At 48.7% G+C, this 24,147-nt stretch overlaps 1 protein-coding gene across 1 annotated transcript; it reads left to right on the forward strand.

Moving 5' to 3' along the window:
- Positions 1 to 805: 805 nt before the first annotated feature.
- Positions 806 to 14,881, forward strand: PLAC9 (placenta associated 9). Its single transcript, XM_078434471.2, has 4 exons — positions 806 to 945; positions 12,603 to 12,700; positions 14,117 to 14,243; positions 14,745 to 14,881. Exons 1-4 carry the CDS (start codon positions 894 to 896, stop codon positions 14,789 to 14,791), a joined length of 324 nt encoding a protein of 107 aa, XP_078290597.1. The 5' UTR covers positions 806 to 893; the 3' UTR covers positions 14,792 to 14,881.
- The last annotated feature ends 9,266 nt before the right edge of the window (positions 14,882 to 24,147 follow it).

The raw sequence follows: 24,147 nt of genomic DNA on the forward strand, positions 1-24,147 counted from the left end.
TTAAGTGTTTGCTGAACACTGATTCTGATTTTGATCCTATTAGGGCTCTGGGTCTCTCCTTGCGATGAAGCCATTTCACAAGTCTGTGTGTTACAGAGAGCAGTGCAAAATAATTGTTGTCTACAGACGGGCAAACTATTCCTGTTATAGGTTCAATTCTCCGTCTCCGTGTGGAAGAAGCCGGTCTCACCTCCACCTGTGCCTTCTTGCCGATATTCCAGACCTATGTCTGTTCTTTGGACTGGGTGTCGCCTCTTACTGGTTCCCTCCTTAATCGTGAGTGAAATAAAATCTTCAGCACATGCTCACTTTACATCTGTATGAAAGTCACGATTTTACCTTTTTCTGAAAAGTATCTTTTAGCACTTGCTATTACCTGTTAGCAGAACAGGAAGTTTCTATGAAAGGCAGACCCCACCACTGAGACTCTCAGGGTCCCTGTCCCCTTGCAGTTAATTACGAATTAAAATGCGTAGGTGGACGGATGAAAGCCTCCACACTCGGTGCGTTCGGGGTTCGGGAACTGGGGGTGACACCGGGGAAGCCTCCGTCTGCGGGTCTGAGATGGGCTCCCGCGAATACCCGGGCCGGGGAGCGGTGGCCCCGGGGTGGGGGTGGGGGGCAGCCCTCGCCCCTCCCGCCCTCCTGCGCCCGGGCCCCCGGGCGCCGCAGGGAAGGGGGACGGCGGCCCCCGGCTGGGGAGGCGCCCGGGGTTGGCACGCCGGCCCCTCCGCCCGCGGGGTCTCTGGAGGGGGCGGGTCGCGCGAGCCGGAGAGCCCGGAGCCGCCCAGGAATCTTGGCTCGGGCTGCGAGCATTTCCTGCGGGCGGGCCGGCGCGGGCCCGGGGGCGCGGCGGCGGGCAGACTCCGCGCTGCGCTCGGCCGGCCGGCAGCATGCGGCCCCTGCTCTGCGCGCTGGCCGGGCTCGCCCTGCTCCGCGCCGCCGGTGAGTGGGGTCGGGCCGGGTGGGACCGAGGGGACGGAGAGCGGAGAGATGGAGAAAGGGGGGACCTCCCGGGAAGGGGGGGGGGTGTGTGAAAAGAGACGTGAGAGAGCGCGTCCGAAAGAGGAAGGCTGGAGAGACCCGACGCCCCGCAGGAGAGGGAGGAGACAGGCATCGCAGGGCGGGGAGGTCAAGTCTGCAGGGAGGGCACTCATCCCCCCAGCGTCCCCCGCCGCCTTCCGGGCCAGCTGCATCCCCAGGGCCTGTGGAGGCGCCCGGGCTGGGCTTACGGGCAGGGCACTCGCTTGGAAGCTGAGTTCCGGCAGACGACGACCCAGGCTTGGCCCAGCAGAGCCAGCGGGCGGACAGGCGGCCCCAGGAGAAAGGCCACGACTTCACCTGCCATCTGGCCGGCCGAGGGCTCTGCGGCGTGGGAGAGGAGGCCAGTGTCTCTGCTTCCAGAGATCTCCCCTGAGGCCCCGAGCTGCCTTGGGTGGGGGTGTTGGGGTGCGGGAGGCAGAGGCCCTCCGGGTGCTCCACAGGCTGGGGGAGCTCCACAGGCTGCTGCTCCCAGCAGGGCAGGTGAGGGGAAGGCTCGGCTCTCACAGCCGTGCCATGGCAGAGGCCTCACCAAGTACCCAGGCCTCCTGCCCCCTCAGGCAGACCCTTGCCCCCACCGGCTTGCCCGTCAGCCTGGAGCCAGTGCAGGTGAATCGCCTAAGTGAAGTACCCTGAGCTAAGATGGGAGCCTCCCAGGCCAGTGCCTTTCAGGGCACAGCCAGCTGTGGGTGTGAGCACCCAGGGGCAGGGTGGAGGCCTGTGCTGATCCTGGGCAGCCCCCCCCCGCTGAGTAAGTTGGGTCAGCTGCCTTATCTCTGTGAGCCTGCTTCCTCCTCTGTAAGGTGGGGAGAATGACACCCACCCTGCGGAGACTGAATGAAGTCCCCAGCACGGAATTCAACACACACGGGCTCCCTCCCTCATCCCCTCAGCTCCACTGATCTCTCTGAGCCTCAGTTTCCCCACCTATTAATGAAGGAGGACCAACAACTGCCTCCTCAAGGGCTGTATGACGAGTGGCTGGGATTGTGCTCGGCACAGAGCCCATAGAGCCAGGCCTTCTTTCCCCCTTCCTCCCCCGCTGCTCCTGGAGCCCCCCCCCCCCCCCTCCAGGAGCCGAGGGCACAAAGCCGAGTCTGTGCTCCCCCAGAGGGAGGATCTGGCTGCCGCCCACAACTGGCCGACTTTATTGTGGCCCCTGCAGTCATGACCAGTATATGCGTTTTAATTTAAAACCGTTCTTAAACATTCTTTCTGATTATGCTTGCTTATTGCTACGGATGTTTTAAAAAGGGGGAAAGTATAAATGTATAAGTGTAATCTCACACCGTGTTCGCACAGTGTTGTGTATAATCTTTCAGCCTTCAGACAATTTACCATTGTGTTTCTTAACGTTTGACTATGAAATGTCTTGGATGCAAAGGCAGAGCAGCGGGGCAAACTCCGGTGTTCCTGCCATCCTGCTTCGGCGAGTATTGGCCTGTCTTGTTTCCTCTATCACCCCACATTCTGTCCCCTCCCTCCAATAGTTTTAAAGGAAATTCCGGGCACCATATATTTTCATCCGTAAATATTTCCTTCAGTATCTCTAAAAGATAAGTAATCTTGTTCTTTTTAAGTTTCGTTTATTTAAGTAATCTGCATACCCAGTGTGGGGCTTGAACTCATGACTCCAAGATCAAGAGTCATATATGGGGCGCCGCCTGGGTAGCTCAGCCGGTTAAGCGTCTGACTTTGGCTCAGGTCATGATCTCACAGTTTGTGAATTCAAGTCCCGAATCGGGCTCAGAGCGTGGAACCTGCTTCAGATTCTGTGTCTCCCGCTCTCTCTGCCCCTCGCCTGCTCATGCTCTGTCTCTCTCTCCGTCAAAAATAAATAAATACACATTAAAAAAATTGTTTAAATTCATATGCACTCTCAGCTGAGCCAGCCAGGCACCCCAAAGATAAGTAATATTTTAATAAACACAACTGCAATACCATTATCACACCCTAAAAAGGGATGAAAATTTCTTAATATCATCAAATGTCCACATCCCCCATTGTGTCATGTTTACATTTGGTTTTGTTTTGTCCAAATAAGGTGCACGTGTTGCTTTTGGCGGACATGTCAGTTATGTTTCCTTTAACACGTGAGTTCTCTTCCCCCCTTTTCCTTAAGATGTATTTGTGGACGCAGCTGGGTTGTTTTGTCCTATAAAGTTTTCCCGCATTTAGATTTTAGCTGATTGCATCTGCCGCGAGTCATTTAAATGTTCTTCCTTCCCCCGTATTGTCTATAAACTGGCAGATCTGGAAACTTTTGCTGTTCGGCAAGAATATGTTAAGATGGTTTGTTGCTTTAATTTGTATTTCTTTGATTACTACTGAGGTTGAACTTTTTCTTTAAGTGCACATTGGTCATTTCTACTAATTCATGCGAATTGTCTCACGCTTTTCAGTTGCGGTACTGGGATTTTTCATATTGACCTACAAAAGCTCTTTATGTATTGACTGAAGCAAACTGCTTGGAATACTGATAAGAGCCCTTTTTCAAAATTAAGTTTTCTGTTGAGTTCCTTTCCTGTTTTCCTATCAGAGAGATCTAAACTCCTAGAGCCTGGTTCTTTTACCAATTGTCACCCATGCCTTGGGGCCCTTTGGGCATTCTCTCATTGTCCGCCCCTGCTCCAGATCCCCATGGACTGGACATCTGTCTTCCACTGGAATTCTGCTTTCTGCTTCAAGTGAAGGAAGAAGATGCTGAAGGGCTGTCGTGAGGGTCACAGCATTTCTTCCTACAAAGATGGATATCGTGGGAGTGAACCAGTCAAAGACATTTCGATCCCAAGCACACATTTGGGCTCTTATGGGGCCCCAGACAGCTGTAAAGGTCATGTGAACAGGTCCTCTTTGCCCCATACCTGTCCAACCCCTCATTTTGTAACTGTGTTCAAGTGTATTTGCTTGCCGAATGATAGGCGAGTTGAGAAGCAAGATGTTGGTGTAGGAAAGCGACTTTATTTGGAAAGCCAGCCAACTGAGGAGATGGTGAACTATTGTCCCAAAGAACCATCTCTTAGAGCATGTGAGTCGGGCTTGTTCTATGTTAGGAAGAGGGGCAAGGGAGTCAAAAGATGACTGATATCTGTAGACATTGAAAACAGTCGTGTAACTTCTTTGCCCTTGGTCAGTTGATCTTTGTGTGTAGGAATCTGGTGGTGTCGTTCCTGTAAATCTTAAACATAGCATAGTCATTTCTGTATGTACTTCTGTATCTCCTCCAATGAGGCAGGTTTCAGGTAAGAAGGCAGTTTTTGCAAATCTCAGTTGTAAGCAGAATTCCTTCCGTGATTACCATGCCTGTGTGTGGGGCTAAGCAACGTTTCTAAGCTACAGGTTACAGTGACAAGGGAAATAAAAGCAATATGGAGTCAGGCATGCTAAGTTTCTCTCTGTTACCTTTTACAGAGGAGGCAGCTGAGGCCCCGAGAGGGGAGGCCCTTAACTTACACAAGGTCACATGACTGCCAGTGCACAGTCTAGACTGTGTCGGGCAGGTAGGATTCAAATCCTCTCCCTACCACCTACTAGCTATGTAATCTTGGTCATGTTACGCAATCTCTTTGATCTTTAGTTTTCTAATTTGTAAAAACATGATGTAAGCGTTAAATGGGATAATGTACGTAAGCGCTCAACAGAGAGCTTGGCGCACAATGAGTGATCGCTAATTGATGGGAGCTTCCCGCGTAGAGTATGGCTATGCCTATTGAAAAGGCGAAGGACCCAGGAATCCAGTGAGTGGGACTGGCTTGTAAGAGAGCCAGAGAGCCGCGTCAGCACCGAGCCCTCTGTGTCCTTGTTGGAGAAGCCCCTCCCCAGCATCCCTTTGACCCCTGCATAGGTTTATCCTTAGAGCAGATGCCTCTCCATCCTGAGAACTGGTCTGTATGACCCAGCAGAGAGGCAGAGCCCTGGCAGCTTCCTCTGCCTTCTTCCATCTTCAGCTCCCCTGGTAGATGCCCTACACGCCATTGGCACAGCACTTGGCAGTTCCAAGGCATCTTCAAGGGCAGGAGTCCCTTTAATCAACACAGCAGTCCTGCCAAGTAGACCTGGCAGGACAGCTCCCTCACCGTCTGAAAGAGAGGCAAAGAACGTCCTCAGTAAGTCTCGGAGGTGGGGCTGCGTCTCTGACTCCCAGCCATGTGTGCTTTTCACGGTGCACAGAGAGAGGTTTATTCTGGATGGCTTCTTACACCTTCTCCGTCTTGTGGGGCTTTTGGAGTGTTCTAGTACATTATGACCCCGCGGACTAAAAGAGCATGGTATTCCAAGATAGAAGGAATCAGGGTTCCCATATGGCTTGGGGAGCAGAGCTCTCTGCCAGCCCTGACCACCAGCCAATCTACCTCTGAACTCACATATGAGAAAACGAATAAATACATGTGAAGCCGAGGGGGGGAGGGGGCTTTTTTATGGTAGCCTAGCTTACTTACTGCAACCAGATACTGAATGTACTGGAAATGACATTGAAGTGTTCTCAGAGTGATCAACAAGACTCAGACCCCCATTTGGAAAATGACCAGAGACCAGGGGAGATGGGAGGGCGTGTCTCTCCCAAGAATGTGCCTCAGAATCTGAGCTCTTTCTTGGGGGGCTCAAGGGTCTCTCTCCTGGCTCAGCCAGAGCAGTTCCTCATACTGGAATTCTTCATATACTTGTTTGAAAATAGTATTCTTCTGCTTAAAAAAATTTTTTTTAAACCGCTGGTGGTTTTAAATGAAGCACCAATTTTAACACGAATATTAAATGTGGTAAATTTTATTCTATTATAGTGAGTGCGGTCGAACACAATTAACTCCTTACTGATGGATGTTGCTGGTCAAAGCAGAGTGTGTCTTTGATGATTCAGAAGGCACAGCAATCTTCAGGGTCTCCTCTGGGAAATTATGTGTCATCCCAGAAATCATTGGAGCTGTGCACGCTTTCTTGGTGTTTGAGTCCCAGATACAAGAGGTCCCCTATGCCTGTAAGTAGGAGGGGCCATACTTCCTGCCTCAGAGGATGGGGACCCGGTGGCCATGTCTCTTTAACTGAAGAAGTTAGCCCAGCACCTCCGCTGGGCCTCTGGCCTCCCCGACAGCCTGCTCTCACCAGCCCACTGTGTTCCACCCATGGCCGCCATCCAGGGTGCGCATAGGCCCTGAGTGGGAGCCAGGCCAGGGAAAACAGCCCGGCGTCCAAGAAGGTCCATTTCCCAACTGGCCGGGCAGGGAGGGCGGGAGCAGAGGAAGGAAGGGAACATGGAGACCCACAGCCTTGGCTCCTCCAGCATGCTCATGGTAACCCTTCAGCCTTCCCCACTCCTGACTGTCCCAACAACCCCGTGGGGCAGGCATTTTCCTGAGCCCCTTTCTACTGATGGGGAAGCTCAAAGACATGGCAGACGCCCAGCTCTTGTCTCGCTGGAGCTTCTGATCCAAGAAGCAACTTGTCCTTGACTCACGCCGGTTTTGTCCTGGTAGCTAATTTTTGAGGCCTCTCAGCAGGCTGTGAGAGACAAAGCGGCATCCCCCATGAGCCAGATGGGGGTGGCGGTGCGTCAGGCCTCTCCACCCCGAGTTAGCAAGGAGGCAGCAGAGACTCAGGGAGGAGAGGAAAGCTTCCCACAGGCCCGCACCAACTCGTGGCGGAGGGGGGTGAGAACGGGGCTCTCCGGTGTGTTTGGGGCCCTTGTGCAGTGAGGTCAGTGCCAAGTTAGGGACCCACATGGGGGAGGGAGCAGCAGCACAGGCCCCGAGGCAGCTTTCTCTCTCAGATGAGCTCGTAGGGAGGCCTGGATGAGCTCACGGACAGTTGTGCAGCGGAGCCCAGGGCACAGCTCTGTCCAGATGTGAGGGATTAGTGCTGTGTGATGTGGAAAGCAACCTCAGCCAATCCTTTCCCCTGGAGGGCTTTTGGAGCCAAATTAGACCTCATTGCAGACTCGTACAAAACAGGATGTTTTAGGCCGGCGGAGGGGAGTAGATTCATGTTGTTCAGGACTTACAGGGCTGGCGGACCCTCACACTTGGCCAGCCAGGTCAGACTGTTTCCTCCTGGCCCAAGCTGGGGCTGGGAGAGGGCAGGCCGGGCTCCGGGGAGAGGCTTGGCCAGAGGCTCATGGGCGGAGCCCACAGTGGCTGTGTGTGGACACAGATCCACACTGGACAGCCCCCCTTTTCACGGACAGTCCTCCCTGGGGGTGAAAGCGACTCTTCTTGCCCCCCCAGGAAACCCTTCCTCTCTAGACTGGGCTCTCCAGTTCTTTCAGCTGAGACAGATGAGTCAAACTTTCTAGTCCCTTCACCATGGCCGCTTCTAGATCTGCTTCTGCCTATCAAAGGCCCAGAACAGAGCACAACCATCCAGGTGGGGTCCCTCAGACCACCCCCTCCCTCTTCCTGAGCCTTTCCCGTCCGTGTATGCGGCCCGCAATGGCTTCTGCTTTTAGCTAACAACCCTATCAGACAACTGGCCTTTATTATGGAAAATTTCAAACCATATATACAAGAGCAGAGAGGGTAGTGGGAAGAACTCCAATGTCCCCGTCACACAGTTTCAACAATTATCAATTTCGGCCAATCTGGTTTGGCCACCCATGCCCCCGCCCACTCCCAGGCCTGGATTACTTTGAAGTGAATCCAAGATATCATAACATTTCATCTCTAAAGATTTCAGTATGGATCTCTAAGAGACTCCTTTTTAAGAACATAACCAGTCCTCACGTGAGCCGCACATATACTAGAAAAAAATAACCAAAATACCATTGTAATGTCTACCCCCCTCCCCAAAGTCAACAAGACCATTGTCTTTAAAAAAAATATATTTTTTTAATGTTTATTTATTTTTGAGAGACAGAGCGTGAGCAGGGGAGGGGAAGAGAGAGACGGAGACACAGATTCTGAAGCAGGCTCCAGGCTCTGAGCTGTCAGCACAGAGCCCAACACGAGGCTCCAACCCACAAAGTATGAGATCATGACCTGAGCCGAAGTCAGACGCTGAACCAGCCGACTCCCCTGGCACCCCAAGACCATTGTCTTTTGAAGAGGCTTTTCTAAGTTCAGTGGAGGGAACTAATGGAAAATACAGAAACAAATTGTTCTCTGTGAAAGATGCTCAGGGTGGAAGGGAGTTTTGTCTCTGCTGTTAGTTCTTACCCCTAAGTGGAAGAGCTGGGATCCAGAGAGAGTTGGGACAGGAAAGTCTCAGGACGGGAAGCCTCTGGCAGAGATCCAGAAGGCCAGCTTGCTGCAGTGAGATCAGGAGAAGGGTGCTAGGGGTCCAGTCATTTGCTAACCATGTGACCTTGGGCAGGTCACTCAACCTCTCAGAGTTACACATTCATCACCAGCAAAATGGCTCACCATCTCTGTCCTCACCTCGAGAACTGTCAACCTTCTAGGCGATTCTGTATGTCCCCTTGGGCCATCCAGCCAACACCTGGGTCTTACGGTTACGACAGTTTTGCACCTAGACAGATCAAGTCCAATAACTCTTTGTCCCGACTGTGCCTCAGATGCCCACATCTATTGCCGCAACCTTGATATTGCCACCAGGAAGCTGCTTCACCTCTCAGAGCTGAAGCTGCAATGTCTTTTGCCACACATTCCTTCCGTTACTGCCATCACCCTTCAGCCCCTCCGTTTCTCCCAATTTATTGGCCCTCTTCTTGGCCTCTCTCCTTCCTTATTCAAGCTAGACTCCAGAGCTCATCCCCTTAACTGCTTGCTGGTCAAATCCTCAATCCTTTTCTTGCTTGCTCTCCCCTATACTCTCTCTGCAGACTCCCAGCTTCCGCTCCATCCAGCCACCTGTCCTGGCTACTCCCAGCCTGTCAGGTGGCACACTGTGGGTCTGGGGTTTCCAAAGTTCTTCCCTGAGTCGCGTCCTTCTACATGGCCCTCCTCATTCTCCTCATCTCCTTTTGAAGTCCTCTGTATATTTGTGCCCCCTCCCCAGTGGTCTGCTGATAAAGTGGCTCGCAAAAACAGACAAAAACCAAAACAAGACATTTGCTGGTTTCCATGATGTAAGTGCTCTCACTGCGCCTCCCATTTTAGTGGCTGTGTTCAACAACCCCCCTTACAGAATTCCTGAAAATGTCACAACTAGCTTCCTCTTTCACAAGCCAACGCGTATTACCAGCAGATGATTCCCCTCTTGCTTTACAGAGTGAACAGAGGCCAGCAGGTGAGAACTCACTCAACTTCTTGGCCCTTTGAGTAGAGGTCTGCTGTGCCCCTTGTCCTCTGCTCGGTTCTTTTTTTTCTTTTCTTTTGCTTTTTTTAAACTAATGTATTTATTTATTTTTACAATTTACACCCAAGTTAGTTAGCATATAGTGCAACAATGATTTCAGGAGTAGATTCCTTAGTGCCCCTTACCCATTTAGCCCATCCTCCCTCCCACAACCCCTCCAACAGCCCTCAGTTTGTTCTCTGTATTTAAGAGTCTCTTATGTTTTAGCCCCCTCCCTGTTTTTTTTTTTTAATTCATTTTAATTTTAATTTTTTGAGAGAGAGAGAGAGAGAGAGCACAAATGGGGTAGGAGCAGAAGAGGGGGGGATACAGAATCCAAAGCAGGCTCCAGGCTCTGAGCTGTCAGCACAGAGCTCAACATGGGGCTCGAACTCATGAACGATGAGATCATGACCTGAGCTGAAGTTGGACACTTAACCGACTGAGCCACACAGGTGCCCCTAAATCTTTTTTTTCAATTTAGTGATTTATTTTTGAAAGAGAGAGAGCACTCGAGTGAGCGTGGGAGGGGCAGAGAGAAAGGGAGAGAGAGAATCCCAAGCAGCTCACAGCCGGGAGACCGAAGAAGGGCTCGAACTCACAAACTGTGAGATCATGACCCGAGCGGAAACACAAACACAAACACAAATATGGAAGCAAATAAGCCCAGAACCGTGAGAGGAACCTTGACTGTGGACCCTTGGGTGGATGATGTTTCTCATTGAAGTTCTGGGCTTGAGAAGCTCTGTGAGACAGCTTCCAAGGGACCTGCACTTCCTGCCGTGCTCCCTCTCAGCCCGGTGTGGTGGGCGAGCACGCCCGGAACTGAGACTGCTATGTCTCCTTTACTTCTGGAAACTAAGTTGACGTGAGAGAATCAATCCCCTCACTTGAATTATTTTGACTTAATATGTTCCTGAGACTTTAACTTTGTCATTTCTGGCTGCTCCCATCATTCAATTTAGATCATTAATATAAATTAGTATATGCCATTCACCTTTCTGTGAGAATCCCAGATGTGAAAGCCTGAGTGAATCTTTCTTTATTTTGAACCGTGAGTTCCATTTCCCCTTCACAGATGGGCTCCTCCTGTCTCACGATGTTTCTTTCTTTCCGATGACACTTGGGCCCTGGGGTTTCCTCAGGTGCTCATTTTCAGCCTTCCTTGGGTAGCCTAGAAGAGTTTGCTGCAGTCACTCTCATACATCTTGCCTAGCTTATTTTTGCCAAATCTGATCACTTATGTATTTAAAACTTCTGAATAATATACATATATCATCAATCTGCAATAATCCTGATTCAAAAAAAAAAGTTCTTCATTCATTCAGTCTAATCTGCACTGAAACCCTTTTTTTAAATTTTATTTTTTATTTTTTAAAATTTACACCCCAATTAGCATATAGTGCAACCATGATTTCAGGAGTAGATTCCTTAGTGCCCCTTAACCATTTAGCCCATCCCCCCCCCCCCACAACCCCTCCAGCAAGCCTCAGTTTGTTGTCCATATTTATGAGTCTCTTCTGTTTTGTCCCCTTCCCTGTTTTTATATTATTTTTTTCCTTTCCCTTAGGTTCATCTGTTTTGTCTCTTACAGTCCTCGTATGAGTGAAGTCATATGATTTTTGTCTTTTTCTGACTGACTAATTTCACTTAGCATAGTACCCTCCAGTTCCATCCACGTAGTTATAAATGGCAAGATTTCATTCTTTTTGATTGCCGAGTAATACTCCATTGTAGATATATGCCACATCTTCTTTATCCATTCATCCACCGATGGACATTTGGGCTCTTTCCATACTTCGGCTATTGTGGATAATGCTGCTGCTATAAACACGGGGGTGCATGTGTCCCTTTGAAACAGCACACCTATACCCCGTGGATAAATGCCTAGTAGTGCCATTGCTGGGTCATAGGGTAGTTCTATTTTTAGTTTTTTGAGGAACCTCCATACTGTTTTCCAGAGTGGCTGCACCAGCTTGTATTCCCAGTCCTTTGTTAAGTTCTTTCCTTCAGGCTGTAAGTGTGGTTGTTTCTTCGACTTAAAAGAACAGAAATGACAACAAGAAACATTCTGTAGACCATGTGATCTGATCTCCCTTCCTTCACAGCCAAACTTCTTGAAAAATGTTTCCCAGGGTCCAAGTTTCCACCTTCCAACCTCTCTTTCCCTTCCCATCCCACAGAATCTCGGCTTGGCTTTGCCTCCACGACTCCGTGAACAGGGTCGGGGTGGAATTTAGCAGGACTTTCCTGTTGCTCTGTCTTTCCATCCTTATCTTGCTACACTTCCCTGCTGCTTTAGGCCATGCTGACCACTTCATCCTCAGGGAAGCTCCTTGCTTCTCTTCGTTTCTGGGACAGTGGCCTTCTTCCTGAGTATCCGCATTCTCCAAGGATCCAGCCAACTCTGCTGCCTCACAGGTACCTGGGGGTCACTGACACAAAACCTGAGCTCAGAACCTTCTGGTGTGATGGCTGGTGGTGCCAGGAGGAACCAAGGGGGAACCAGCGTTGGGGAGGAAAACAATGAACCAAAATCCGGACAGGTCGGACCTCAGATCTTCCATTTAACTAGCTGTGTGACGTAGGATATAGCATTTCACCCCTCTGCATCAACTGGGGATAATAAACAGGTTATTGTAAGGATTGAATGAGTTCGCACACTTGTTTAGCGGGCCATGTGGTACATAGTAAGTGCTCATCAAATGTCCAATATTAATAACTGGTCATCAATGTCAGTGTGACGACTAAAATATCTTCCCTTCATCCTCTCTATACCTACTGCCTCCCCTCATCACTTCTCACAGGGATTCCTGCAATAACTTCCTGCCTTCAAAGACAAATCCCTCCGATCCATTCTCTGTATTTAAAAAATTCACATAGGACCGTGTGACTCTTGTGTTGAAATAAACCCCAAGATAAGCACTGCGGTTGGCTTATTAGGGCCTCTGGTTTTGTTTCCATGACCCAGTGTCCTCCCATCCACCCTGTACTTTCCAGCCACGCCAACTCCCTGAGGGCTTGCACACGGAACCATGCCGTCGTGTGCCTCTCTCTTTGCACACGCCGTTTTCTCTGTCTGCAACCTTGCCTCCCTTCCTTACCTCATCCAGTTCAGGCAGCAGCTTCTTGAAGAAGCCCACCTGGGTATGGCGGTGACCATGGCCATAGAGACAAGCGAGTGATTGGGCCAGCCCCCCGGCCCCTCACACCCTGACCCACACTGAGCCTTCCTTTGCTTCTCTGTGACTGTTTTCAGGACCCACCTCACGGAGCCCAGTGCTTTACGGGAGTCTCTAGTGTCACAGGGAATGGTGACAAGGCTTGTTTCTCCACAGCTGCTGAACCCTTCATGCCCTCCCATGGAGACCCAGCTTGGAACACAGGGTGTGACAGACACATGGCTATCCACGGCCGTTTAGACGTCATAGAGGAGGTAATCAGGGTGACTTGGGATGACGTACAGCTTCAGGACCACCTGGCAGGCTGGCAGCTTTTTTTTTTTTCTTTAATTTTTTTAATGTTTGTCTATTTTTGAGAGGGAGAGAGACAGAGTGCAAGTGGGGGAGTGGCAGAGAGAGACACACACACAGAATCTGAAGCAGGCTCTAGGCTCTGAGCCGTCAGCACAGAGCCCGACGCAGGGCTCGGACTCATGAACCGTGAGATCATGACCCGAGCCGAAGTTGGATGCTTCACCGACTGAGCCACCCAGGCGTCCCCAGGCTGGTAGATTTATAGGGCTCAGGACAACCTTGCTTTGGAAAATCGGGAAAACCCATGCCAATTCTGCTCCCTGGCCACCATGTGAAACATCTCCCTGCCCTGTCTGGGCTCTTAGGCTGACCAGCCCTCAACAGACCCTGCCCCTGGTGGGGGGTGGGGTGGGGTGAGGAGAGGGGCTTGCTTAAACCCAGCTAGAGATCGCCACATAATTACACAACGAGATGGTGGAAATTCGGTCACTGTGTTTTGTTACACAGCCACAGTTTGTAACCGGGGGTCTATAAACTCGTGTGGGAAAAAATTACACCTTATTTTCACAAACCTTTAACTGGAATTTAGCATTCCAATTCACTATAAATACAGGCAACAAACCATAGTAGTATTAACAGTACTGTGACTTTGTTCTCAATAGAAATCACAGATAATTTCACTCCATCATAGTTGTTGTGAATATATCCACACATCATTCATCCTTGCCAGCATGACGTAATTACAGTCGTCGTTAGACCTGATGTTAGATCGTGTTATTTCCTAAGTTAATAAATACATACATTTTTACATCAAAGATTTAATTTTTTAGCACTTGAATAGTATTTTAATGCAGTGGGAATCCTTGGAGGTCCTGTATGCTTTATTTTGTTTTCAATTAAGGTATTTTTCTGAGAAGGGGGTCTGTAGGTTTCACCAGACTGCTTTTCATTCATGAAAAGGCTAGGAACCCTGAATAAAGAACATTTCAAAATCCCCCACCTGTCATTTGGCAGAATTGCCACCAGGGGGCGGGGCGACAAAAGGAATGTGAGCTCCTAGTGGTGAAGAACGGAAAGGAAAACAGGAAAAAAGGGTGGCTCCTTGTCAAACCTGTTGTGACTGGGTGAAGCGCTTAGGGCCCGAGCCAGCGGCGGCCTTAGAGAACGAAGCCCTAGGATCCTGTCATCAGGGGAATGGCGAGGCCGGCAGGGGCTGAGCCTGAACAAGAAGGGCCCAAGTCCCCTGGCGCTCTGTTCTCTCGCGCCCCACTGGGCCGCCCCGTGCCCCTTAGGATGTGGCTGATGGACTTGGCTCCACTCTAGTTCCCCACTCCTGCCCCCCTGCCCCCGCCCCGCTCCCATCTCTCTCGCTCTAGACGGTGGAGAAGACGGTGGAACACCTGGAGGCAGAAGTGAAAGGCTTGCTGGGTCAGCTGGAGGAGCTGGCCTGGAACCTGCCCCCCGGGTCTTTCAGCCCCACGACCCCCGACCTCTTCGGAGACGGTGAGCGGCTGCCTCGGGCTGGGGTGGGGGGTGGGGGGAGGGATGGTTGCCCACCGCACAGGTGTGGCTTGGACAGGCAGGGAGAGGCCTCGGGTCAGAGTTGGGAGGGCATCACCCCCTCCCCGGCCCACCCCCAATGTTCTCTGCCCTCGCCCCCCCCCCCCTCCCCGGAGGGCGCTGCAGCCTGGCATCCGGACGGGGGCTTCGGGAAGAGCTGTTCACAGTTCACCGGGGTCCCACCCAGCGCCGCCGGGGGCACAGCGCTGCTGCCTCCCCCGCTGGCCATCTTCCCACCTCAAAGCTCCTGGTCTCCTTTCAGGTCCCTTGCAGGGAACCACTCCTGCGCCACCACAGAACCCTCCGAGGACGCGGCGGAGGGGCTGCCCCCTGCCCTTCCCGGAGCCCCGAGTTCCCTGTCACAGGACTTGGGGGGGGGGGCGGGGCCTGGGAGCGGGGCCGCGGGGGGCCTTCAGCGCTCCCGAGCCGTCCCTTCTCTTTCAGATGGCTTTGGAGCACCGGAGCCAGAGCTGCCCGGCAACTGGAAATGACACGCCCGTGGTGCAGCTTCTCTGGGCACAGAGTGGCACATGGTGGCCTGCCTTCCTCAGCTTTGTGCACAATAAAAGCTACTCCCTTGGTCCTCTGTGTCTGCTGACCGTGACCCCTATAGCCACAGCGCCTTCTCTGTCCACTCCCACGCCCTGAGGCCCACATCCTCCTGCAGGCTCAGACCTGGGGACTTCTGGCGGGCTGCTTCCGCCCGTCTTCGTTATAGGGGCAGACAGGGCAGGAGCTGGTGCGGAGGTGAGGCACCTGAGGCCCAGACTGGCAAGGGGACACAGTGGAAGGGCCCTTGAGTAGCCTCACTACTCAGAATGTGGCCATAGATGAGCGGCAGTGGGAGCCCGTCACAACCCAGACCTCCTGAATCAGAACCTACATTTCAGTGAGATCCCCAGGGGACAGGTGTGCAAATTTCTGTGTGACTTAAAACCTTTTCTATTGAGGTAAAATTCGCGCAACGTAAGTTTCAGATTTTTAACCTTGTTAAACTTCAAATTCAGCGGTTTCACACTGTTGTATACTCATTGCCGAACATTTTCATCACCCCCAAAAGAAACCCTGTACCTACAAGCAGTCACTTTTTAAAAATTTTTCTTTTTATTATTATTTTTGAAAGAGAGAGAGAGAGAGAGAGAGAGAGAGTGGGGGAGGGGCAGAGAGAAAGAGGGAGACATAGAATCTGAAGCGGGCTGGAGGCTCCGAGCTGTCAGCACAGAGCCCGATGCCGGGCTCGAACCTCCAGATCGTGACCTGAGCCGCAGTCGGTCGCTTAACCGACTGAGCCACCCAGGTGCTCCCAAGCCATCACTTTCTATTCCCCTTCCTGCCATCCTTCAGAAACCACTAGTATTTCTGTCTCCATGGACATTTTATATAAACGGAATCATACAATATGTGGCCTTTGTGTCAAACCTTTTTACCATTGACCATAATGCTTTCAAGTTTCATCCGTGTTGTGGCATGTCTCAGTACTTTATTCTCGTATAGCTGAATGATACTATACCATTTTTCATTCTCCCCAACAATGTGTATAGAAGGGTTTCGATTTTTCCACATCTTCACTGTGTATCTTTTTAAGTATAGCTATCGTACTAGGTATGAAGTGGTAACTCATTGTGGTTTTAGGTTGCATTTGCCTAATGGTGATGACCATCTTTTTTGTGTGTGTTTCTTGGCCATTTGTCTTTTTGTGGAAATATCTATTCACGTCCTTTGCTCATTTAAAAATTTTTGTCTGTTATTGAGTGGCAAGAGTTCTTTATTATTGTGGATACTAGGCTTTTTCAGATATATGACTTACAAATATTTTCTCCCATTCTGTGGGTTTTTACCTTCTTGGGTGTCCCTTGAAATACAAAAGTTTTAATTTTGATGAAGTCCAATTTATCTATTTTTTTGTTGTTTTTGCTTTTGCTTTTGGTGTCAGCAAGAATCCATCGCCAAATCCAAGGTCATGGATATTTATTCCTGTTTTCTTCTAAGATTTTTATAGTGTTTGCCGTTACATTTAGTTCTCTGATGTTTTGAATTACTTTTTGAATATGGTGTGAGGTTGGGATCCAACTTAATTCTTTTGCTTGTGGATATTCAGTTGCCCCTGCATTATTTGTTAAAGAGAATATTCCTTCCCTATCAAATGGTTCTGGCACCCTTGACAAAAATCAATTAAACGTAGATGTTTAGGTTTCTGAATTCTATCCCATCTATAGGTCTATCTTTATGCTGGTATCACACTGTTTGAATTACTGTAGCTTTGAAGTAAGATTTGAAATTAAGAAGTGTGAGATCCCTGACTTTGTTGTTCTTTTCCAAGACTGTTTTGGTTATTTGGGGACTGGTCCTTTGCAATTCCACATACATTTTAGGATCAGCTTGTCCATGTCTGCAAAAAGGCTGCTGGAATTTTTATAGGGATTAGATTGAATCTGTAGATCAGTTTGCAGAGTATTTGCCTTGTCAATACTGAGTCTTCCAATCTGTGAGCACAGGGTGTTTTGTATTTTTGTGTTTTCAGTGTACAAGTCTTACATCAACAAATTTAGCCTTACGTATTTTTTGTTATTATTGTAAACGGAATCTTATTTTCAGATGGCTCACTGCTAGTATATAGAAACACACCTGATTTTTGTATTTTGATCATGTATCCTATATCCTACAGCTTTGCTGAATTCGTTTATTAGCTCTAATAGTTTTTGTGTGGGTAGGATTTATAATTTCCTATATAAGATCATGTCATCTGTGAACAGAAACTTTTACTTCTTACTTCCAATTTGGATGCTTTTTCTTGCCTAATTGCCCTGACTAGAGCTTCCGGTACAATGTGGACTAGTGGTGGCAAGAGCAAACATCTTTGTCTCATTTCTGATCTTAGGGGAAAGATTTTCTTCTTTCACCATTAAGTATGTCAGCTGTGGCTTTTCATAGATACTCTCTATCTCAGGTTGATAAATACTCCTTTTCTTACAATTTTGTTTTTAATCATCCAAAAGCGTTGGGTTTTTTCAAATGCTTTTTCTGCATTAGTTGGGGTGATCGTGCGGTTTTCATCCCCCTTTATCCTACTAACAATGTGTATTACATGGACTGATTTTTGTATATTGAATGGTTCTTGTATTCCTTTGATAAATCTCACCTGGCCATGGTGGCTAATCCTTTAAATACCCTGCTGGATTCAGCTTGCTGCTATTTCATTGAGGATTTTTGCACTTCCCTTGTGATCTCTTTGTCTGGCTTTGGTATCAGGGTAACATTGGTCTCGTATGAGTCAGGAAATGTTCTATATTTTGAAGAGTTTGAGCAGGATTGGTGTTACTTCTTTAAATGTTTGATTGAATTCACCAATAAAGCCTCCTGGTCCTGGCTTTTTCTTTGAGAGGTTTTTATTATCAATTTAATCTCTTCTTATAGGTCTATTCGGATTTTCTATTCTTGAGTCTCATTTGGGAATTTGTAGATTTCTAGGAATTATCCCATTTTATGTAGGTTATCTCATATGTTGACATGAAATTATTAACAGTATTTTTGTATAACTTTATAATCCATTGAAAATAAATAACATTTTATTTCTATAAGGTTATCAGTAATGTCCCACTTTCATTTCTGATTTCAGTAATTGAGTCTCCTCTGTCAATCAGTCTACAAGTTTGTCAATTTTGTTGATCTTTCCAAAGAATTATTTTTTTGTTTCATTGATCCTATTGTTTATCTATTCTGCTTATTTGTGTTCTAATCTTTATTATTTCCTTCCTTCTGGTTGCTTTGCATTTAGCTTGTTCTTCTTTTTCTAATTCCTTAAAGTGAAAAGTTATTGACTGGAGATCCCTTTTTTCTTTCTTAACGTAGGCATTTGCAACTATATATTTCCTCTGAGCACTTTTTTTTTTTTAAGGATGTTGTTTAATTTCCACACATTTTGTAAATCTTCCAGATTCCTTCCTGTTATTTATTTCTAATTTCATTCCACTGTGGTCATAGAAGATATTCTGTGTAGTTTCAATCTTTTAAAATTTGTTTAGGGGCACCTGGGGGGCTGTCGGTTGAGCATCTGACTTCGGCTCAGGTCCTGATCTCATGGCTCGTGGGTTCGAGTCCAGCGTCCCACTCTGTGCTGACAGCTGAGAGCCTGGAGCCTGCTTTAGATTCTGTGTCTCTCCCTCTTTCTACCCCCTCCCGCTCATGCTCTGTCTCTTGCTCTCTCAAAAATAGACCAAAAAAAATTTTTTTTTAATTCGTTTAGATTGTTTTGTGGTCTCTGTGGAAAGTTTTCCATTTGCACTTAAGAACGTGTATTCTGTTGTTGGGTCTACTGTTCTATATATGTTTGTGATGTCTAGTTGGTCTACAGTGTCGTTCAAGTTTTCTGTTTCCTTGTTGTCCTTTGTCTACTTGTTCTATCCATGAGGAAAGTGGGGTGTTGAAGTTTCCGACTATTATTAACTATTTCTCCCTTCAATTCTGTCGGGTTTTGTTTCAAATTTTCTGGGGCTGTACAGTTAGGTGCATACATGTTTATAATTGTTCTATCTTGATGGATTTAACCCGTTTATCAGGATATAATGTCCTTTGTCTGCCAATCTGCTTTTTTGAGAGTTTATGCCATTTATATTTAAAGCAATTACTACTAAGTAAAGGCTTGTACCATTTTGCTATTTGTTTCCTATGTTATGTATATTTTGGCTCCTTAATTCCTCGATTATTGCCATATTTTGTCTGAGACAGTTTCAAGTGTACCATTTTGATTCCCTTCTCAGTTCTTTTCCTATGTTTTAGTTATTGCCAGGGATTAACATCTTAATTTGTAACAACCATTTTGAATTAACACCAAGTTTCAACAGTATATAAAAACTGCTCCTACATAGCTCCACCACCTTCCTTTATGTTGTTATTGTCACAAATTACATCTTTATGCATTTTGTGCCCATCAACAGAGTTATATTTCTTGATTGGGGTCACTGTCTTTAAATCGTGTAGAAAAAAAAAAAGAGCTACAAACCAAAAAACATATTAATAGTAATGTTTATGTTTACCTAAGTAGTCGCCTTTGCCAAGGTCTATGTTAATCGTACTGGTGATCTCTTGTACGTGACAAGTTGGGTTCTCTGTTGCTCTCAGGATTCCTTGTCTCTTGTGTCTAGTTACGTGTCTCGATGTGGATCATTTTGTGTATCTTGCTTATAGTACGTCGAGCTTCCGAGATGTGTAGATTCACTTGTTCCATCAAATTTGGTCAGTTTTCAGCCACTGTTTCTGCAGATATTTCTGCTTTCTCTCTTCGCTGACTCCCATTACATGCATGTTGCTACACTTGATGGTCTCTCACAGGTCTCTTAGGTTCTGTTAACTTTTCTTCATTTTTTCATTTTGCTCCTCAGACTGGGAAAGCTCAACTGGCTTATCTTGAAGTTTGTTGATGCTTTCTGCCTTCTCAAATTTCTTCTTAAACCCCTCTAAGTGAGTTTTTCACTTTTTCTGTACTTTTCAACTCTAGACTTTCTACTTGGTTCTTTTTTTTGTAGTAACAGAAATTTTCTCTCTCTTCTATTCTAATATAGATTTTATTTCTATTAGGAAATTACAAAAGGGAACCAAATAGAAATTGGCATTTTTAAAGACAGTCAATTTAAAGTCTTTGTTTGGGAAGTCCAATTTCTGGGTTTTCCTCAGTTTCTATTCACAGATTTTCTTGGTTTCTGCGTATGGCTCATGCTTTCTTGTTTTGCATGCCTTATAATTTTTGTTGAAAATTGGGCATTTAAATATTATAATGTAACAACTCTGGAAATCAGTCTTCCCCTTCCCCAAGATTTATCGTTGCTGCTTGCTGCATTAGTTGTAGTTTAGCGAGTTTTCTGAACTGATTTTTTAAAGTTTGTATTCTTTGTTAGGTGTCACTATTGAAGTCTCTGAATTCAGTGAGCTTAGTGGTCACTCGTGATTCGACACATTTCCTTAAACTCCTGGAACCAACTCCCCAACCTCCATCCCCAAATCTCCCAGTCTTTGCAGATGTGTTCTGTGTGTGTTGGGGCTTCTGACACTCGGCTAAGTGGTCTAGGACTCGACCTAAGCCTTTACTTCCTGCTTGTGCAGAGCCTTAAGATCAGCCAGAGGTGAGCACTGAGAGCCTTCTCGAGTCTTTGCTAGGCATGCGTTCAGCCCTGGGCATGTGCGTGCCCTTCCAGATTGCTAGGGACTCGTGGTGCTCTTGGAAACCGTTATCCCCCAAAGTATTTCATGCCCAGCCTTTCTTCCCCAAACTCTTCAATTTGTCTCCTATTTGCCCCTACTGTTACCCCTTCCTCCAGGCATCAGTGGCTAATACTTTTGCCTTCAAATGTCCCCCAGGGTTGCCGCCTCCCCCCCTCCCACCCACCTCCACCAAATTAGGTGAAATAAAAGCAAGTCATTCGAGCCGGTTGCTTTCAGGGAGCAACCAGATGGATCAAAATATCCATAGTTCTTGAGGACAACAAGATCCATTCTGTTCCCTCCAGTGCTGAGAACTTACAAGGACAGTGGGATATTGTTTCTGAGGCTGCTGCTGAGCTAGGGGTGTGGGGGGGATAGGGCCGGGGTAAGTGAACACGCAACAAAACCCTCTTAATGGAGCCTTTTTTTTCTCAAGCATTTGGTTGCTGCAGACTTTCATTTAGTTTCCGGAGTTTGAATAAAGTTGATTCTGACTGTTCTCATCACCTTATTTGTTGTTTTTGTGGGGGAGGAACACTTCTAGAGGCCCCTACTCCACCATTTTTGCTGACTACATTGAAGTTTAAGACACTCTGATCTAGTCTTTCATTTTACAAAGGCACAACAAAGGCCCAAAGCAGGGACACATGACTTTTCTAGGATCATAGAGCAAATCAGCGGCTGATCTGAGATCGGGACAAGATACTTGACTCCCAGAATGGTACTCTTTCTGCTTCAGGATGTCCAACTCTTACTGTTAGGAGGAACGAGGTTCAGAGTGGACACCCGTGTTGGGCCAAGGCTAGCTTTCCAGGGAATGGGGGCTGAAGGTAAGAGCCCCTTGTAAACCTGAGGGCTTCAGTGATTGAATCTTTTATGGAGAGGGTCCCTGTAAGGGGCCAGGCAGAAGACTGAGCAACATGGCCAGAGAGAGCTTTCAGGTTTGATGGGGTGAAAATTTAAGCTGTTATCTGCCCGGTGAAGACCTTGGTGATGATTTAGCTTGGCTTCTTGTTTCCAGGTCTGACTCCACTTCCATCAGCCAGGGCAGGGAGGAACCGGCAGCAGAAATAAGGGGCCGAGTCCTAAGCTAGAGCTGTAACCCTTTGCCAAAGCAAGAGGAAGGACACAGCACGGTCACCCAGCGGTCACCGCCCGTGGGCATCTGTAGAGGGCCAACCTGCAGATCCCTCTTGCCCCCTCTTCCATCACCTGACTGAACTCCAAACACAGCCTTCCTCGAGCTCACCTGCCCAGTGTGTGACCCAGCACCTCCAGGCTCAGAAGTTCTGTCTCAGCTCAGGAGCGTTTAGATCAGCATCAGAATGACAAGGCAAGCACGAGGCAGGAGCGGTTTCCTGGCCCCCAGGCCTGCTCAGATCTGTGAGGTTGGGGCCCAGGGACCTGCATTTTGACAAGTGCCTCAGATAATCCTGATACACGCTGGGGTTTGGGAACCACCACTTTAGGACCATTTCTCCACCCGCAAAGTAAGCACCTTTATTCAGCCTAATATACAGCAGGGAGGATTTCTTCAATTGTGCACCCAAAACAAGTGACCCCTTTGCCTCGCCCTCGCCGTGCTCCTGCCCCCAACCGTGTTCCTTCCGATGCCCCACAGCTGCGGAGAATTCACTCAGGGCTGAAATTCACCGGGTATCTCACCCTCTGGTAGCTCTTCTGGAAGTGACATTAGATGCGTGGCAATGAACTGGCCTCGGCCACCATTTCCAGGGGGCAGAAAAAGACCCAGGGTAGCCCTCTCCCAGAAAGATGGCCTGTAAGGTTGAATGTCTCCCTCCCCATCTTCTTTGTCCTGGGCATAATCAACGCAGTTAATAACCTCCTGTCGACCTTGGAAGGCAGTAAATAAATGCCTTTGCCCCTGAAGCGAACTCACCGAGGAGGTCATGCAGTCTTCCAGCCCATACTTATTATGGGTTGGGTTCCGTGGGCGTGACCAAGAGGGCAGCCTGAGGGACAGGAAGGTAGAGAGAAACCAAGACCGGGATGAAGGCAGGTGGTCCCCAAGTGTGTGGACCAGGGGTCTCAAACTCCGACACCTACAGGGGCCAAACAGGTAACATGCAGTGGGGTGTGGTGGGGCTGGTGGCAAAACAGAGAGCGCTGTGCTCCAAGGGGGCAGCTGCGGCCTGGCTCCAGCAGCTCCTGGTCTGCAGGGTTGCCAGAGCTGGGTTTTTCGAGGGAAGCCAGCATTGTGTATTTTTACAAAACGTAAAACCTCTCAATACCTCAATGTTGGCAATAAATTCGAATGTCTGAAAAGACGCTTTGGGGACCAAAGTAAATGCGTGTACAGTCAGGTACTGCCTGCTGGGCACCAGGCTACAACCTTTGGTGCAGACAACAGGGCAAAGTAATGTCACGGGACACTTACCGTCACCTTGGAGGGGGCTGAATGCAGGCCCTGGCAGGGCTCAGGAGGCCGCCGGGGTCAGCCTGAGTTCACAGTCATGTCGGGCCAATCAGTCCATCCCAACAGGCAGGGCCCCCCTGGCACCCGAGGGCAAGGGGCCTGCCCTAGGGGGGCAGCACCTGCACCGGGCATGCTGGGCCTTGTTCAAGAGGCCACGGGCATGGAAACGGGGAAAGGAGTGAAGAGCAGGGCCTAAAATCAATATTCCAGGGCCCACAGTGACTTCTCCGGCTGGGCAGTGGGTCTAGGGGGAACAGGGTGGGATCTAGCTCACGGCTGCCCCATGCCCCTTGGGCCATCCTCTCCTCTCTTCTATGTCCAGGGGAGACTGAGGGGTTGGGTGGTATTCCCAGGCAGACGTCTACTCCAGGGACAAGGCCTCCCTGGACCCTGCCAGGGCCCAGCTGGCTTGATCTCCCACCTCAGTCCCTGAATTCTCTCCTTTCTAAATTCCAACAGAGGTCAGAAAGGGAGTGAGTGGAGACCCCTGGCAAGGCAAGCTCCAGGCTTCTGTAGAGAACAATGATGTCTAGAAACTGTGACCCTTCTAGACTCACCCTCCAGCACTACTGACCAAGGGGCCAAAGGCCCACCAGGACCACAGCCACAAGCACCTCTCAGACCGAAGGGTCCCTGAAGGGAGGCGCCAGTCTTGTGCCTCTCTGGGTTGTCCCCACCCTCCTCTCCAGTGCCTGGCCGTGAGGACTGCCCCAGGAGTCCCACACACACCCTCTTGCCCGTGCTCCTTCCTCAGGACCCGGATGAAGGACCACACTCTTCTACCTTGTCCTCAGTGGACTACACCACACCCGTATCTGACCAAACTCCACACATCACTTCAGCAGCTGGGCCCTGGGCATGGATGTCGGGAACCTCCCTTCTTGTTCCTTACAAGCTGGGGCTCCGTAAATCACCCACGCTCAGGATTTCCTGAGCATGTTTCTACTTAAAGTCATATACACTTGCACTGGCTATTAAGGCCGAAACCCAGAGCTGCAGGCAGAATCGGGAGGCAGGAGAAAACAAGCTGGCACCAGGGAAAACATTTCCAAAATGTTCCAGAGCTGGCTGACTTTAATTTAGTTTAAGTTTTTGGCTATTGACATCCAGGTTTAAGGCACATTCACGTAATTTACACGAAGCCCTGTCACTGGCAGGGAGCTGGCCGTGTCCTCATGGCTTTGCACAGAAGAAGGAACAGATGAGTTTCTGGCC

Source organism: Panthera onca, chromosome D2 (assembly GCF_046562875.1).
Source record: "Panthera onca isolate mPanOnc1 chromosome D2, mPanOnc1 haplotype 2, whole genome shotgun sequence".
In the NCBI taxonomy this organism is placed as follows: domain Eukaryota; kingdom Metazoa; phylum Chordata; class Mammalia; order Carnivora; family Felidae; genus Panthera; species Panthera onca.